General features: G+C 42.0%; 1 protein-coding gene across 6 annotated transcripts in view; it reads right to left on the bottom strand.

Annotated features, from left to right (window-relative positions):
* Positions 1-17,735, bottom strand: part of LOC135520912 (son of sevenless homolog 1-like) — a 78,288-nt gene that overhangs the window by 52,772 nt on the left and 7,781 nt on the right. For 3 of the 6 annotated variants that reach the window (XM_064946759.1, XM_064946769.1, XM_064946778.1), the window contains exons 2-4: positions 9,972-10,210; positions 8,104-8,229; positions 3,310-3,441 (exon numbers count right to left, since the gene is read on the bottom strand). In XM_064946759.1, coding sequence (XP_064802831.1) covers positions 3,310-3,441; positions 8,104-8,229; positions 9,972-10,210 — 497 coding nt within the window. The remainder of the gene's footprint in view (positions 1-3,309; positions 3,442-8,103; positions 8,230-9,971; positions 10,211-17,735) is intronic. The other 3 variants (XM_064946787.1, XM_064946797.1, XM_064946807.1) reach the window with 1 other exon arrangement.

Below are 17,735 nucleotides of genomic sequence, written 5' to 3'. Positions count from 1 at the left end.
GTTGTACCCACTGTGACTATTAAAACCTACGCTAACCAGAAACCGTGGATAGATGGCAGCATTTGCGGAAAACTGAAAGCGTGAATCATCGCATTTAACCATGGCAAGGTGACTGGGAATATGGTTGAATACAAACTGTGTAGTTATTCCCCCCGTAAGGCAATCAAACAGGCAAAACATTAATAAAGAGACAAAGCGGAGTCGAAATTCAACGGCTCGGACACTAGATGTATGTGGGAGGGTCTACAGACTGTCAATGACTACAGGGGGAAATCCAGCCACGTCGCGGACACCGACGTCTTGCTTCCGGAGGATAGCACAGTGCCACCGACGCGGCCCACTACCAAAGACTGTGGGCTCTCCTTCTCCGTGGCCGGTGCGAGTAAGATATTTAAGCATGTTAACCCTCACAAGGCTCCCGGCTCAGTCAAGGGCCGCATCCTCAGAGCATGCTCAGACCAGCTGGATGGAGTGTTTACGGACATATTCAATCTCTCCATATCCCAGACTGCTGTTCCCACATGCTCAAGATGTCCACCATTCTTCCTGTACCCAAGAAAGCAAAGGTAACTGAACAAAATGACTATCGATGGGACCGCAGTGGAGAAGGTGGAAGGCTTCAAGTTCCTCGGCGTTCACATCACTGACAATCTGAAATGGTCCACACACACAGACAGTGTGGTTCCATCCAGATGTGGTGAGAAAACAATGCATTTGGTGGACTCACAGATGGTTGAAGATGATGAGCGATCGGCAAAGGCAATCAACATCGCTCTAATCACAGTAGGAAGACAGTTGAATAAAGTTGAGTGTACTTATGGAAAGGCTCTGCAAGACATATTTTTTTTTTATATATATGCATTTTTCCTCCCCAGAACATTAACATGTGTGTTCCCTTGTTTTGTACTGTTCTGTAGTTGACCCAATAATTCTTCTGACAAATGAAGAACTTTGGTTACTGCAGGCCCAGATCAAAGCTGGTGAGAGAGTTATTTTTGGGACCACGTTGTGTCCATTGTCCTGCTAATAGCCAAAGGCCTCCAGGACCGACAGAAGTTCCTTACTTTTTCCCCCTTCAACTTGCCTCTACCATTTATTCCCATAGTAATTCGTTATGGTTTGCATTGAAAATGAGGGCATAAACTGGGTCAAGATGCCAGCAGAGTAAGTAGACCTTCATGAAGTAAAAAAAAGGTTAAAAAAAGGTTTAAAAAAAAGACCTACAACACTTTTAACAGGACATTACTCAACACTAGTGAGACTCATGTCGCCTACGGTAGGCCTACAGTATATCTACAAATATTTTGTAGGTCTCCTGATTTAAACCCGATCGAACTCGCTGCAACTAAAATGTAGTTGAAATAAACAACTGCATGTTTGCCTGGCATGGATTGTGAAACGATCTCGTTCCTCGCCCTCTTCAACTCCGCCAATGCGGCCTGACTCTCTGCCAATAATTACATTTAGAGGATTGGATTCTAAATTAATATATAAGGGGCATTTTTCGTTAGATACTCTCACGGACCAGATTTCCCCTAAGAGGCTTTATCTAATTATAATGCAGGGTTAATAATAGTCGCTTTGTAAATAAGAATTATTATGAAAGGAAAATTACATACGCAAGAGACGGAGGTATATATTTGTATCCCAATTATCTTTAACCAATTTTGGCCTTTAATCCAGGGCCCGACAGACAAGTTCATTACTTTTTTCCATTTTTTATTTTGACCGAAATTGCAACTTTCCAAGGCTTGTTTAAAAATGAGGATATTTTGGATATGATTGCATTTCATTTCAAAAATGAGCATTTGTAATCTGAATAAAGGGGAAAAGGCCATTCTTGAACATGGGGTGAGACATTCTTACTAATTTGTAAATAAATCCAGTTTGTTATTTTGGAATTATTTATTTCTGTTTTTAGATGGAGAACCCAAAAGACTACCGTGCCTATTTTTTTTGAAAATCGTCAATCCACTTGAAGTGAAATTCCCCCATTGTATTTACCCAAGTTCTCTCTTAACTCCAGGACCACCAACAGTTTTTGTTGCCTGATGCAGGAACACCGACAGTTTTTGTTGCCTGGTGCAGGACCACCAACAGTTTTTGTTGCCTGGTGCAGGACCACCAACAGTTTTTGTTGCCTGGTGCAGAACCACCAACAGTTTTTGTTGCCTGGTGCAGAACCACCAACGGTTTTTGTTGCCTGGTGCAGGACCACCAACGGTTTTTGTTGCCTGGTGCAGGACTCTAGTGCCAGAGGAGAGACTGACTGAAAACTCCTCCATTAACTGCCACAGTTTAGACTACGGATAGATCAGCGTTCTAACTCCCCCTTGTGATAGTGCGGTACAATGACAGAATACCAGCATCTACCACAAACAGTCACAGCATAAGCTCGTAACTTTTAAAGGAAGAACCACATTATTTTGTGTAGATCCTTGACAACAAATGACAAATCCCTTTAAATCCAACTTGTAACAAAACATTTTTGGGGAAAAGGTCAAGGGGTGTCAATACTTTCTGAAGGCACGGTACATCACTGAATACATCCTGTTTCCTAAAAGTGGTTCACAGCCTGACTAATTTACTGGGCGCTGAAGACATGACCTTACAGGTTACTTCATTATGATTGGTCTAGCCACCACGGTCATGTTCAGTAGGCACAAAACACCAATGTACTACTTGAAAGCAGGGTCCAAGGTTCACTTTTTCTTTGTAAATGCATTAGGGTCATGCAGGGCCTAGGTTAAGTGCTTGTATGTATGTATGTATGTATGTATGTATGTATTCAGCGAGTAATAGGCTACATTTGGTCATTATGGCATATATTGTATTAAAAAACAAATATAATTTAGCAATATAGAAAATGTATTATTTTCGCTAGTATGTTCACTACTTTCCCTAAAATAAATAAGCTGAGTGAGTAGATTGTTGAGCGCTTTTTTCCCCTCTGGACAGCTCGTGTGCCGTGTGAAGGCATCAACTCATGTACTGCTCGCATGCTCAAGAAGTTGTGATTGGCGAGGAGCGTGGTTGAATGAACGGCCAATAAATTTGCTCAAATACAAATAGCATATTTTTTCAGTATGTAGTCCTTCAATGGTTTTTAATAGCAGACTGAGACACAGAAGGTAAACTGGAAAGACAAAATGTGCTGAGAAGATATTGGCCCAACATGTTTTTACTGGCCAGCGGGCAATCGATGACAGATCCTGCTAAAAGTCCAGTAAGAAATGTACATTTTCGCTTTCCATTTCAAGTTGCTTTGACCTACTGAACATGACCCAGACATTTGGGATTATGGGTTACCTTGAGCAGCGGGTGGATCTTATCCACGGGCAAGGCCAAAGGATTCCTCCTCTTCCTCTTTTCAATGGCCGCCTGGGCATCAGCGATAGCCCATTTATCGATAGGGTGAGGGAAACTCTTCTGCACTCGCTCCTGAGGGGAGGAAAGGAGGGAAGGAGTGAGGGAGATCGAGTTTAATAGTGCAATACTTTTGACCAGAGCCCTATGGGCCCTTTCTAAATGTAGTGGAATACATAGGGAATAGGGTGCCATTTGGGCTGCAGAGGGCCTTACTTATCTGTTATTTACTTTAATGACATATTTCCTGGTACTCTATTGACGCTGCATCCATAGGCAAAGCAAACATTACCCCCAGTGAACGTCTTTGTTCACTGGGGGTAAACATGCCTCCTCCTCCTTCAAACTGCCCTATGACACTTTACACCATTGTTTTATTGTTGCAGACATTTCTCAAGGGACTTTTCCCTTAATAAGGGACATCTAACAGGTTATGTCAATGGGAGGGCGGGTACATGACATGTACATGTCAAGTCACACTTCCGCTAGAGGCACTACCAGGATGTCCTTCCCTTGACGTGGGTGTTGGGCTAAGAGTTACTGTAACCCTTTAAAAAAGGGTGAGAACTACAAAATACATCCACAGTTAAAGGAGGACATCTTCATAAGCACTACATAACAATTAACATGTGCTTATGTCAACAACTTCAAGTTGGCATAGGCTTTGAGGCCTAGGCATTTACAAAATGTTTGTTGTATATTAGGAGGGAATCAAACATTTCTGTTGTGCCTACAAAGGTGTTAAGGAACTCCTTATGAATGTGTTATGTAGTTCTTATGTAGGGTACATACATAGTAAACAAACAATACAAATTTCACGTAATCTGTTGGATCCAATGGGTCACAAATTACAATATACACAAGCACAAATGAGTGTGGTCAATCATCAACCCTGGCAGGTCAATGGTTAAAAGGGGGCACAGGTCAAGGGTTAAAGTTCATACAGACTGGGTCACAGGGAGAGGTCGACAGAAAGTGAGAGCACAGAACTAAGGGAGGAGTAAACATGGTAAAAAGAGAGCACATATTGATGGCTAGGACCATGGACCCTAAAAAGCACCTGTGGATTTCACGTGATCCGTCTGCTCGCAAAAATGAGTCAAGGTGGACAAAACAAAAACAAGAGGTGAAAACATGTTGGTCCACTAAAACATGGACTGAACAAAGAAAGATTTCAGATGTTTTCTGCATTAACTCATGTCAGTTATCATTGCAAAAAATCAACACAATAGTAGTAGCCATAAGTGTGATGATGCGCAAGAAAACATTCTGTTCAATGACATAAAACCAAACAAGAACTAAAAAGGTAATCGTATTCAAAATATGAGACTGTTCTGTTCAAATGATTGTCAAAGCAATAGGAGGGTACATGTCTGCAAATAGATACATGTCAAAATACATGTCTGCAAATAGCTTCACTTTTCTACCTTTCACTTTGGGTAAATGGATTGTATTCATAAGAATACAAATTGACAAAAACTGAGTTATATCTCAGTGCAAAACAAACCGTCTAAAGAACACCATGATCTGACCTTAAAAGAAATTAAACTTCAAACATTTATCATTTCCCTTTTGTTTGGGGACATAAATCAACATCCTCTTTTATTGAAACCGTGACTTAACCAGCTGTCAATAAAAAGTGTGTCTGCTACCGAATAAAATTAAGCTAAATGCTATGATAAGCTGTGAGCCACATTAAAGCGGCAATCAGCAGTTGAAACAATAACAAAGCAGACTGCCTGCCCCGGTTTGGTAAAAAGCTGAGGGATGGGGCAAGAGAAATGTAACCACTCAAATTCATAGACAGAGGTATGGATGCAAGGACTGGCCATACATTATATCAAAATTATAGTTTTAACCATGTTGTGAGGCTATATAGTGCTTGTTTACAAACATTGGAGTAAAAAGCTTATATTTTGGGTTCTGATAGGGTATGACAGTTGAAGTAAGCTCATGAGGCATTTATAAGTTATTCTTCAAAAATGTATAAGTCCAAAAATGTATGTATACTGAACAAAAATATAAAAACGCAACATTCGACAATTTCAAAGATTTTACTGAGTCACAGTTAGTAAAAGGAAATCAGCCAATTGAAATAAGTGAATTAGGCCCTAATCTATAGAGTTCACATGACTGATATGCATGTTGGTCAAAGATGCCTTAAAAAAAAAAAAGGTAGGGGCATGGATCAGAAAACCAGTTAGTATCTAATGTGACCACCATTTGTGTCATGCAGCGCGACATCTCCTTCGCATAGAGTTTATTAGGCTGCTGATTGTGGCCTGTGGAATGATGTCCCAATCCTCTGCAATGGATGTGCGAAGTTGCTGGATATTGGCAGGAACTGGAACACACTGTCGTACACGTTGATCCAGAGCATCCCAAACATGCTCAATGGGTGACATGTCTTGTATTCAGGCCATGGAAGAACTGGGACATGTTCAGCTTCCAGAAATTGTGTTCAGATCCTTACAACAAGGTGCCGTGGATTATCATATTGAAAGCACTCCACACTGCCCTTTCCCACCTGGACAAAAGGAACACCTATGTGAGAATGCTGTTCATTGACTACAACTCCCGTGTTCAATACCACAGTGCACACAAAAGCTCAGCTAAACTAAACTAAGGACCCTGGGACAAAACACCGACTGTAACTGGATCCTCGATGGGCCGCCCCCAGGTGTTAAGGGTAGGCAACAACACATCTGCCACGCTGATCCTCAACACAGGGCCCCTCAAGGGCTACCTTTACCACTTTAGTCCCCTACCCTTACCACATTTGTCCCTTCCTGCACTCCCTGTTCACCCACAACTGCGTGGCCAAGCACCATCAGTAAGTTTGCAGACGACACAAAAGTTCTACAATTGCGCCATCGAGAGTATCCTGACCGGTCACTCTGCTACTGCACAGCAAGTGGTACCGACGCACCAAGTCTAGGTCCAAAAGGCTCCTTAACAGCTTCTACCCCCAAGGCATAAGACTGCTGAACAGCTAATCAAATGGCCATGCAGACTTTTCACTTTACCCCTACCTACATGTACAAATTACCTCGACTAACCTGTAGCCCTGCACATTGACTTGGTACCGTTACCCCCTGTATATAGCCTTGTTATTGTTATTTTATTGTGTCACTTTTTTTCTTAACTCTATTTCTTGAACTGCATTGTTGATTTTAGGCTTGTAAGTCGCTCTGGATAAGAGCGTCTGCTAAATGACTTAAATGTAAATGTAATGTAAATGTAAGAATTTCACAATAAATTGTATTCAGCGCATGTGAAAAATTGAATTTGATTTAACAATGGACAATTTAACAATCTCATCACAGTATCTGTGCATTCAATTTGCTATAGATAAAATGCAATTGGGTTCATTGTCCGTAGCTTATGCAAGCCCATACCATGACCCCACCATGGGGCACTAGGTTCACAACGTTGACATTAGTAAACCACTTGCCTACGCAACGCCACAGAGGCTGTCTGCCATCTGCCTGATACAGTTGAAACTGGTGTTCATCCATGAATTGCACACTTCTCTGGCATGCCAGCGGCCATTGAAGGTGAACATTTGCCCACTAAAGTTGGTTACGACACCAAACTGCAGTCAGGTCAAGACCCTGGTGAAGATGGCCACCACGCAGATGAGCATCCCTGAGATGGTTTCTGACAGTTTGTGCAGAAATACTCTAGGTTGTGCAAACCCAAAGTTTCATCAGCTGTGCGGGTGGCTGGTTTCAGACCATCCCGGAGGTGAAGAAGCCAGATGTGTAGGTCCTGGGCTGGAGTGGTTACACGTGGTCTGCGGTTCTGAGGCCGGTTGGACGTATTGCCAAATACTCTAAAATGACATGGCTTATGGTAGAGAAATTAACATTCAATTCTCTGGCAACAGCTCTGGTGGACATTCCTGCAGTTAGAATGCCAATTGTACACTACCTCAAAACATCTATGGAATTGTATTGTGTGACAAAATTGCACATTTTAGAGTGGTCTTTTATTGTCCCCAGCACAAGGTGAACCTGTGTAATGATCATGCTGTTTAGCTTCTTGATATGCCTCACCTGTCAGGTGGATGGAGTATCTTGACAAAGGAGAAATGCTCACTAACAGGGATGTAAAACAAATTTGTGCACAGAATGAGAGAAATATGCTTTTTGTTTGTATGGAAGATGTCTGGGATCTTTTATTTCAGCTCATGAAACATGCGACTAACACTTTACATGTTGCGTTTATATTTTTGTTCAGTGCAGCAACTGCTGATTGCCCCTTTAAGTAGAAGTAGCACCGAACCACTGGTCAAGGGTCAGTTTATTTCCTAGACCATAGGTTAAAGTGAGAGGATCAGGGGAACAGTCGTCTGATCCTAGACCTGTGATTTTAACTTCTACCTCGCCACATCTGTTGTTGATGCCCTGAGGGATTCTGAAAGGGAAGGTCTGCTCACTCTTTTTCTGCTCCCAAACGGGATCTTTTAATACAGCTTAGACAACACAATCAGAACGATTCAACTTAATTGTGATTGAAATGTTGTGATTTTATCACCTGGGCCTAAGCTTTAGTAAAATATCACATTGGAAGGCAAAACAACACGTACACATTCCCTTCTTCTCTATGTATTGGACCTTTTTGTCCAAAGCTCCCTTTATTGCTTTGGAAGTGTACAAACCCCCCTCTGTTTAAACTCTGTAAAAAAGGGGTCAACAAGGTTTTCGGTCTGTTGCGCTATTGACAGATCTTCACCTCCACGTCCTGCACGCTGCGTGGCTGTGCCTGGCAGAGCATGCTGAGCAGCAGCAAGATCAGCTCCTCGATGTACTGCAGCGCATCCTCCTGGGACGACAGCTTGGGATGCACCTGGCTCAGCACCTTCACAGAGACAGAGATGTGCATTAGTTCAGTATGAGTCAATAAATAAATAAAAATCAACTGTTAAAAAAGGTTGGATTGGTAGAATGTGGTAAACATGTATAAGTTCAGTATAGGTTGAGTTGATTATCATATATATTTTTTATAAACTGTTAAAAAGCTTGGGGTGCATCTGGCTCAGCACCTTTACACAGAAACTAAGAGAGATGAGGATAGGCTACTAGTTCAGTATAGATTGCCGCTGGGCCCAAACTGGTTGACTCAATGGTGTTTCCATGGAATAGAATCAACGTGGAAAACTGATTGAATTTGCAAAAAGTCATCATGCTGTAATTTTTTTGTAATTTTTTCACCCAATTTTGAACCGAAATCCAATGACAGTTCAAATGTTTGTTGATTACACATTAGTTGACAACTCAATAAAATGTCAATCTAAACTAGACGTTGAAGTGACGTCTATGTTTTTTTTTAAACAATCAAACTGTTAAAAACCTTGAGTAGCATCTGGAAAGACATTTTCTAGTGTAGTATAGTTTGAGTGTTTTCACACTTAGTCCCTTTTCAGTCAATGTGTGTGAACTTAGTGCAGTTCGCTTAATTTTTTTGTACAGTATGAACACCCCAAAAGAACTCAGACCCCTTAAAAGAGCCCCAAAAGCAAACCAAATTGAGACCATTGTGAGAGGTGATCCGAATTCGGTTTGCTTGAATTTCCGCACCACACACACACGACTACTGCAACAGTGTTTCCCCTGCCATAAGCCCTCACATTGGTGCCACAAAAGAGAGAAGATGAGGTAACACTTTACTTGACACCCAGCGTCATAACACGTTGTTACACAGTCATAACCATGTCATGGCGTAACAGCTGACATAACACATTGTGTTATTTTATGGCTGTTATGACACCTACATAGGAGTGGAAAGGAAACTTCTTCACAGAGGAAAAAAAACCTTATTTGGATAAAATTGAGTTTTGACACTTAAGTAGGTGTTATAAAAAGCCATAAAATAACGCAATATATGTCACAACAGGTGTAAATATATGGGTCATGACAGTGTTATGACCATATTATGACAAAGTTATGTCAGCTGTTATGAGATGACACGGTCAAAACCATGTCATAACGTGTTATGGCACAGGGAGTAAAGTCAAGTGTTACAGAAGATGTGCAGGTTCACATAAAAAAAAAAACTAAGTGCATGTTTGGAAACTGATTAGCGATTGTTAAGGATGCACAGAAATTCCAAAATGTGTGGAGGTTTGATTGAGATTAAATCAAATAAATTTTATTGGTAACATACACATGGTTAACAGATGATAATGTGAGTGTAGCGAAATGCTTGTGCTTCTAGTTCCGACAGTGCAGTAACATCTAACAATACCCCAACAACTACCGAATACACACAAATCTAAAAAGGGATGAATGAGAATATGTACAAAAAAATATATGGATGAGCGATGGCCGAGCGGCATAGGCAAGGTGCAATAGATGGTATAAAATACAGTATATACATTCGATAAGTAATGTAAGATATTTAAACATGATTAAATTGGCATTATTTAAAAGTGTCATTGTGTAAAGTGACTTATGATCCATTTATTAAAGTGGCCAGTGATTGAGTCTCAATGTAGGCAGCAGCCTCTCTGAGTTAGTGATTGCTGTTTAGCAGTCTGACGGCCTTGAGATAGAAGCTGTTGTTCAGTCTCTCGGTCTCAGCTTTGATGCACATGTACTGACCTCGCCTTCTGGATGGTAGCGGTGTGAACAGGCAGTGGCTCGGGTGGTTGTTGTCCTTGATGATCTTTTTGGCTTTCCTGTGACATCAGGTGCTGTAGGTATCATGGAGGGCAGGTAGTTTGCCCCCGGTGATACGTTGTGCAGACCACACCACCCCCTGGAGAGCCCTGTGGTTGCGGGTAGTGCAGTTGCCGTACCAGGCTGTGATACAGCCCGAAAGGGTGCTCTCGATTGTGCATCTGTAAAAAAAAGTTTGTCAGGGTTTTGGGTGACAAGCCACATTTCTTCAGCTTCCTGAGGTTGAAGAGGTGCTGTTGCGCCATCTTCACCACACTGTCTGTGTGGGTGGACCATTTCAGTTTGTCTGTGGTGTACGCCAAGGAATGTGAAGCTTTCCACCTTCGATGTGGAGTTCTCCCTCTGCTGTTTCGTGAAATCCACGATAATCTCTGATAATCTCTGCGCATGCTCTGAGAACGTAGCTAGGGATGCTGTCTGGGCCAGCAGCCTTGCGAGGGTTGAAACGTTTAAAATGTTTTACTCACGTCGGGCCATGTGGGGGGAGGGGGGCGTGGCAAAGTATTATCCTCAAAGCGGGCAGAGAAGGTGTTTAGTTTGTCTGGAAAAGTGACGGTGTCCTTGACTTGGCTGGTTCTCTTTTTGTATTCTGTAATTTTCTGTAGACCCTGCAACATATGTCTCGTGTCTGAGCTGTTGAATTGCGACTCCACTTTGTCCCTTTACTGGCATGTCGCTTGTTTGATTGCCTTGCAGAGGGAATAAATACACCGTTTATATTCAGCCATATTCCCAGATCTCTTTCCATGGTTACATGAGGTGGTTCGCATTTTCAGTTTTGCGAAAGCCACCATCCATCCACGGTTTCTAGTTAGGGTAGGTTTTAATAGTAACAGTGGGAACAACATCTCCAATGCACTTCCTTATAAACTCACTCACTGAGTCAGCATATAGATCGATGTTGTTCTCTGAGGCTGACCGGAACATATCCCAGTCCGGGTGATCAAAACAATCTTGAAGCATGAATTCCGATTGGTCAGACCAGCGTTGAATGGTTCTAGTAACTGGTATTTGTTTGCAATATGTGATCTATAGGCTAAGATAGCTTCATACACTGTTTATTCGATTGTGGGGTTTGAATAGTGTGAGAAGGCAACATATGGTGAAAATCATAACATGGAGTACAAAATAAATTAAAGCAATTTTCAATAACAGTATTATTTAATCTGCAGTTATTATTCTGCTATTTATTCTGTTACCAATAATATTGACATGTAAATAGTATCTTCTGATTGTATTTTGTTAAAATATTAGACAATTGTAATCTATTAGCTTTCAAAATGTATGTAGCTATTAGTGTAAAATGCTTAAAGGAAAGGTTCACCGATTTTTGAATGTTATACTGTTTTGGTGCATCTCTGAGTGATGTTCTACCGATACCCTTGGGGGATTTAATGTGTATCGGAGTTATTGGTGTTCAAGCAGGCAGAATCCGACAGAGATGACGCAGCACTATGACAAAGTCGCACTCACTTCACTGGAAGTTAATAGGAATATGACTTTCAGATCTCAAAAACATCTACCTCCCTACTGTCTCTGATCTTGCGGACTCACTAAACACACATGCTTTGTTTGTAAATTATGGATGTTGAAGTGTGCTCCTGGCTGTCCGTAAGTAAACAAAAAATTGATTTTTTTAAATGGTGCCGTCTGGGTTGCTTTATAAGGAATTTGAAATTATTCATACTTTTATTTTTAACACTTAAGTACATTTTAACAATTACATTTACTTTTGATACTTACGTATATATATATTTTTTTTAATTACTCAAGTAGTATTTTACTGGGTCACTGACTTTTACTTGAGTGTTTTTTTTACTTTTACTCAAGTATGACAATTGAGTACTTTTTCCACCACTGCTGCTATGTACCATAGAGGTCAATGGTCAAAGTTCTGCTGACCTGAACATTCCGAAAATGTGTCTGAATCTCTAAGCTTCCCAATCTAGCTGTCCGATAAATTCAGATGGAATGGCTTGTCCTGCACTTTGTAAAATCCCAGAGTGCATTGAGGGAATGCTGGAAAAAGCTCTTGGATCCTTTCTAAACATAGCAAATGTGAATACAAAGAGGACTGGGAATACAAAATAGGTGAAGTGAACTGGCAAAAGAGTTTGAGTCCTCAATCAAAGGCGAGGGCAGTGTAAATTCAAAGAGAACAGAGTTATTTTCCTTATTTTTTCCCCGGAGTTCATGTTAAAAAAAGGACAGTGTGTGAAAATACCCTTTGTGGGAAGAAAAAAAATATGAAAAAAAGTTAGATTTCTCATTTGGACCACTCAAAAACAGACAGAATACAATCGTCAACATTTTGCTGAAAGTAGGCTAGACTTCACACTCTCCGAGATACTTTTGGTTGGATAGCATGCGGTCGAATATAATGTTAAGAACAAAAAAGACAAATAGGCTTGTAGTGTGGCTCCCCTTTAGAGCTGCACTCAAGATATGCATTTGCAAATAGCAATTCAGCCGACTAGTATTAGGCCTAACTGATGCAAATTCTGAGTGCCGTGTTCACCAGCATCTTGCCTACTCAAATACAGTCTTACTCTGGATAGGCCTATCTGCATTCCAGTCAAGTGCACTCAATCACAACAGTCACGAGTTAATGTATAGAAAGACCTACATGAGGAGTTCTTGCAGAACACGCCCATAATAACATAGACCCAAACTCCTTAAACACAGCCCATGGTTGGCTTTAAAATCAAACACTTGACATAGGCTACATGAATATTGATGAAAGCCATTTTCCAAGTAAATTCATATTTTTCAAGCAGGAAATTGCTATTTAAGTGCTCATTTGCCCAAACTAATTTTGTGTTGACTTACTGCCGAACTTGTGCCCACTTCATGCAGTCACTCAAACAGTGACAAACATGGCTAGAAAAAGAGATGACCAGTGACGAAGGTTTATCGCAGTCGCTAAGAACATAACCATAAAGACACATTGCTCACATTACTACCGTTTGGTCCTACATCTCCAAACCATCATCCACCATTGAGTTGGTACAAGACTTCAATCTTCACTATGGCTGGTAATGGGTCAAATACATTAGGGAAAAAGTATACAATTAGGCTACTTTAGCATAGGTTGGAATAAGCATACGTTTGCGGGTTGAAGCCCGTGGAGTGGGACTACTGCCTCTAAAGCTGTCACTGGTAACTGACTGAGCCCAGCGACAACAGCATGACGAGAACACAGCACTGACACTGTCTTGTCAGTTCGCATCGCTAGCCAAGGCATCCTATCAGAGCATGACTAAGCAAGTTCTGAGCGTCTCTACTTCCCTCCTCTTAGAGGGGGCATGGTCTCGACTCAACTTGGCAGCACTTCAGAGGCAGAAAGGGACGGAGAGTTAAATGGGAGAGAGTAAGCGAGAAAGGGAGTTTGAGACAGAGTGGGCTGAGGTACTGAGGATGGAGTAAGAGAGAGGGATAAAAGAGGTGGCAGTGATAAAAGCCTGAATGTAAAAGATCAACATGCCTCCATTACACACACACACACAGTGGAGGCTACTCAGAGGAAGAGGATTACCATCCTCCTCAGTGAATTTAATAGAAATGGTGAAACATAAAAAAGTTATCTTTTAAAGTTAAAACTATAAATACACTGCTAAAATAACACATCCTAGATCTGAATGAATTAAGTATTCTTATTAAATACTTTTTTTTTTACATAGTGGAATGTGCTGACAACAAAATCACACAAAAATGATCCATGGAAATCAAATTTATCAACCCATGGAGGTCTGGATTTGGAGTTACACTCAAAATTAGTGGAAAACCACACTAGAGGCTGATCCAACTTTGATGTAATGCACTTAAAACAAGTCAAAACGAGGCTCAGTAGTGTGTGTGGCCTCCACGTGCCTGTATGACCTCCCTACAACGCCTGGGCATGCTCCTGATGAGGTGGCGGATGGTCTCCTGAGGGATCTCCTCCCAGACCTGGACTAAAGCATCCGCCAACTCCTGGACAGTCTGTGGTGCAATGTGGAGTTGGTGGATGGAGCGAGACATGATGTCCCAGATATGCTCAAATGGATTCAGGTCTGGGGAACGGGCGGGCCAGTCCATAGCATCAATGCCTTCCTCTTGCAGGAACTGCTGACACACTCCAGCCACATGAGGTCTAGCATTGTCTTGCATTAGGAGGAACCCAGGGCCAACCGCACCAGCATATATGGTCTCACAAGGGGTCTGAGGATCTCATCTCGGTACCTAATGGCAGTCAGGCTACCTCTGGCGAGCACATGGAGGGCTGTGCGGCCCCCCCAAAGAAATGCCACCCCACACCATGACTGACCCACCACCAAACCGTCATGCTGGAGGATGTTGCAGGCAGCAGAACATTCTCCACGGCGTCTCCAGACTGTCACGTCTGTAACATGTGCTCAGTGTGAACCTGCTTTCATGGGCACCAGTGGTGAATTTGCCAATCTTGGGGTTCTCTGGCCAATGCCAAACGTCCTGCACGGCGTTGGGCTGTAAGCTCAACCCCTACCTGTGGACGTCGGGCCCTCATACCACCCTCATGGAGTCTGTTTCTGACCGTTTGAGCAGACACATGCACATTTGTGGCCTGCTGGAGGTCATTTTGCAGGGCTCTGGCAGTGCTCCTCCTTGCACAAAGGCGAAGGTAGCGGTCCTGCTGTCGGGTTGTTGCCCTCCTACGGCCTCCTCCACGTCTCCTGATGTACTGGCCTGTCTCCTGGTAGCGCCTCCATGCTCTGGACACTACGCTGACAGACACAGCAAACCTTCTTGCCACAGCTCGCATTGATGTGCCATCCTGGATGAGCTGCACTACCTGAGCCACTTGTGTGGGTTGTAGACTCCGTCTCATGCTACCACTAGAGTGAAAGCACCGCCAGCGTTCAAAAGTGACCAAAACATCAGCCAGGAAGCATAGGAACTGAGAAGTGGTCTGTGGTTATCACCTGCAGAACCACTCCTTTATTGGGGGTGTCTTGCTAATTGCCTATAATTTTCACCTGTTGCCTATTCCATTTGCACAACAGCATGTGAAATTTATTATCAATCAGTGTTGCTTCCTAAGTGGACAGTTTGATTTCACAGAAGTGTGATTGACTTGGAGTTACATTGTGTTGTTTAAGTGTTCCCTGTATTTTTTTGAGCAGTGTATATTCACGTCACCAAACAATTGATTAAAACACACTGTTTTGCAATGAAGGTCTACAGTAGCCTCAGCAGCACTCTGTAGGGTAGCACCACGGTGTCGCCGGAGGACAGCTAGCGTTTGTCCTCCTCTGGGTACACTGACTTCAGTACAGTAACTTACACAGTAATTATGACAACTTCCTGAGGCCGTCCTCCAACCCATCAGAGCTCTTGCAGCATGAACTGACATGGTTGTCCACCCAAAGAAAGAATCAGAGAATGACTCTAGTACTGAAAGCATAAGCTACTGCTAGCTAGCACTGCATAAAATGTGGTGAGTAGTTGACTCAGAGTGAGAAAGACAGTTTTCTTCCAAAATTAAGGAGAAGCGAGAGTGAGATATATGGTTGTATGTTTTTTTTACTTTCACTTAGCTATCGAACGCAGCTTGCTAGTTTAGCCTTCTTAAACAGAGAGGGATGCCATGTTCGCTTGTTGGCTATCCAACACTGGAACTCTTCCAAGTCAAGGTAAGCTTTTGGTTTTATTAATTTATTGCCACCGGGTCCCACTGCTGTAAATGCTAAACTGCTTTCTGACCGTACACTGTACTACGTTATTGCAGCCGGTTTACTAACACGTTAGTTCTAGTAGCTATATTGACTATGACGGGACATCGATGTAGGCTGTGTATAGCGGCCAGCGGTCATGATATGAAGGTTTGGCTTGGAAAGATTATTTTGCCTGGTCAGACAGCTGATGTGTTGTGCACTGAAGTCCACAATCGACGGGAACGGCGATAGGAGGAAAGCGCGTAGATAGTTGCGAGAAGGAATTAATATACACAACGAGCATGCTGTTTTTATGTGGCTGCTATGAAAGTGATCATGCTGTTTTTATGTGGCTGCTATGAAAGTGAACTGTCTGCGTGTGATCAGGGGTGTATTCTTTCCGCCGATTCTGTTGAAAAACATTTCTTAAAAACAGAAGAAAACAGAACCGGGATAATAGAAACTAATTTGTAGCTGTTGGACTAATGATTATACCCTAGATCAGCTACATGCAGGCAAGTGTGTAAGGTAGTACTGAATGCGTCACTGTCGACCTTGATTACTCAAAATTCTCTCTACCGGTGCACCTACGTTGTAAACTTTCATTCAGAGGCTAGGTTGTAAAATTTGGGTATTAGCCTAAAACTATTGATGTTCCATTCACCCAGCTCAATGTAACATGAATGAGTCATCCAATATGCTGTAATAGAAAGAAGACAATGCTCATAAACAAAGATCATCCTCCCTCATCTTACACTGCAACGACCACTGACACACACGTACCTCACGTCGGAATGCAGAGGTATTCATCTGTCGTGGGCATACACGTAGGTGCATTCAGAAGTGTGTTTTGAGTGGGGAAAGATCAAGGTCTAACAGGAGGTCCTGAGATAATGTAAAAGATGTAGCCTAGCCTGACAAGGCTCATGTTAGGCCACATCATGATTGCCGATAGGGAAAAAAACAGGGAGATTACAAGCAGAGCTTTCTTGTCAGAGGACCTGTATGCTGGAATACATTGCATGCTGCAATTCTTTAGACCGTTTTAGTCTTCTTCCTTTGTTCTGCCTCCTTGTAAGGCAAATGAGAAATAAACTAGAAAGTGAAACTATTAAAACCCATTGTAACAGGGTAATAATAACAATCTCAATAAATTAGTTGGAAATCAAATCTGGACACACACAAGATAATATATATGGAGGATAGGTTTATGGGAAGCTCCCAGAAAAACTGGAAGAAAGGCTCATTATTCCAACTGAATCAATGCTCCCCCACAGAAACAATGTCTACGGTGGACTTCAACTCAAAATGTATTGTATGTTTTAAAAAGGTTCTTCCAGCCTTTCTGTGTCCTCACATCCAGACATGTGTAGTAGAGCAGTGTGGTCCTCTGATAGATAATGTCAAGTAAAGAGTATAATTGAACCCTTGGTTGCAAATCCAAGGTCACTCTCCAACCCCAAGTTATGAGAGGACTGAGTGTGGTTCTTGAAGGTAGTATGGGAGTCTCATATCCAGAGTAAGCTGCTGATCATGTGAATCAAGTTTGTTGATTTATTTATAAAAAATAAATAAAAAAATCACCTTTATTTAACCAGGTAGGCAAGTTGAGAACAAGTTCTCATTTACAATTGCGACCTGGCCAGGATAAAGCAAAGCAGTTCGACACATACAACGACACAGAGTTACACATGGAGTAAAACAAACATACAGTCAATAATACAGTATAAACAAGTCTATATACGATGTGAGCAAATGAGGTGAGATAAGGAAGGTAAAGGCAAAAAAAGGCCACGGTGGCAAAGTAAATACAATATAGCAAGTAAAACACTGGAATGGTAGATTTGCAATGGAAGAATGTGCAAAGTAGAAATAAAAATAATGGGGAGCAAAATAAATAAATAAAATACAGTAGGGAAAGAGGTAGTTGTTTGGGCTAAAATATAGGTGGGCTATGTACAGGTGCAGTAATCTGTGAGCTGCTCTGACAGTTGGTGCTTAAAGCTAGTGAGGG

Source organism: Oncorhynchus masou, chromosome 4 (assembly GCF_036934945.1).
Source record: "Oncorhynchus masou masou isolate Uvic2021 chromosome 4, UVic_Omas_1.1, whole genome shotgun sequence".
In the NCBI taxonomy this organism is placed as follows: Eukaryota; Metazoa; Chordata; class Actinopteri; order Salmoniformes; family Salmonidae; genus Oncorhynchus; species Oncorhynchus masou.
The sequence above is the reverse complement of the archived record's forward strand: the minus strand, read 5'-3'. Positions and strand labels throughout refer to the sequence as shown.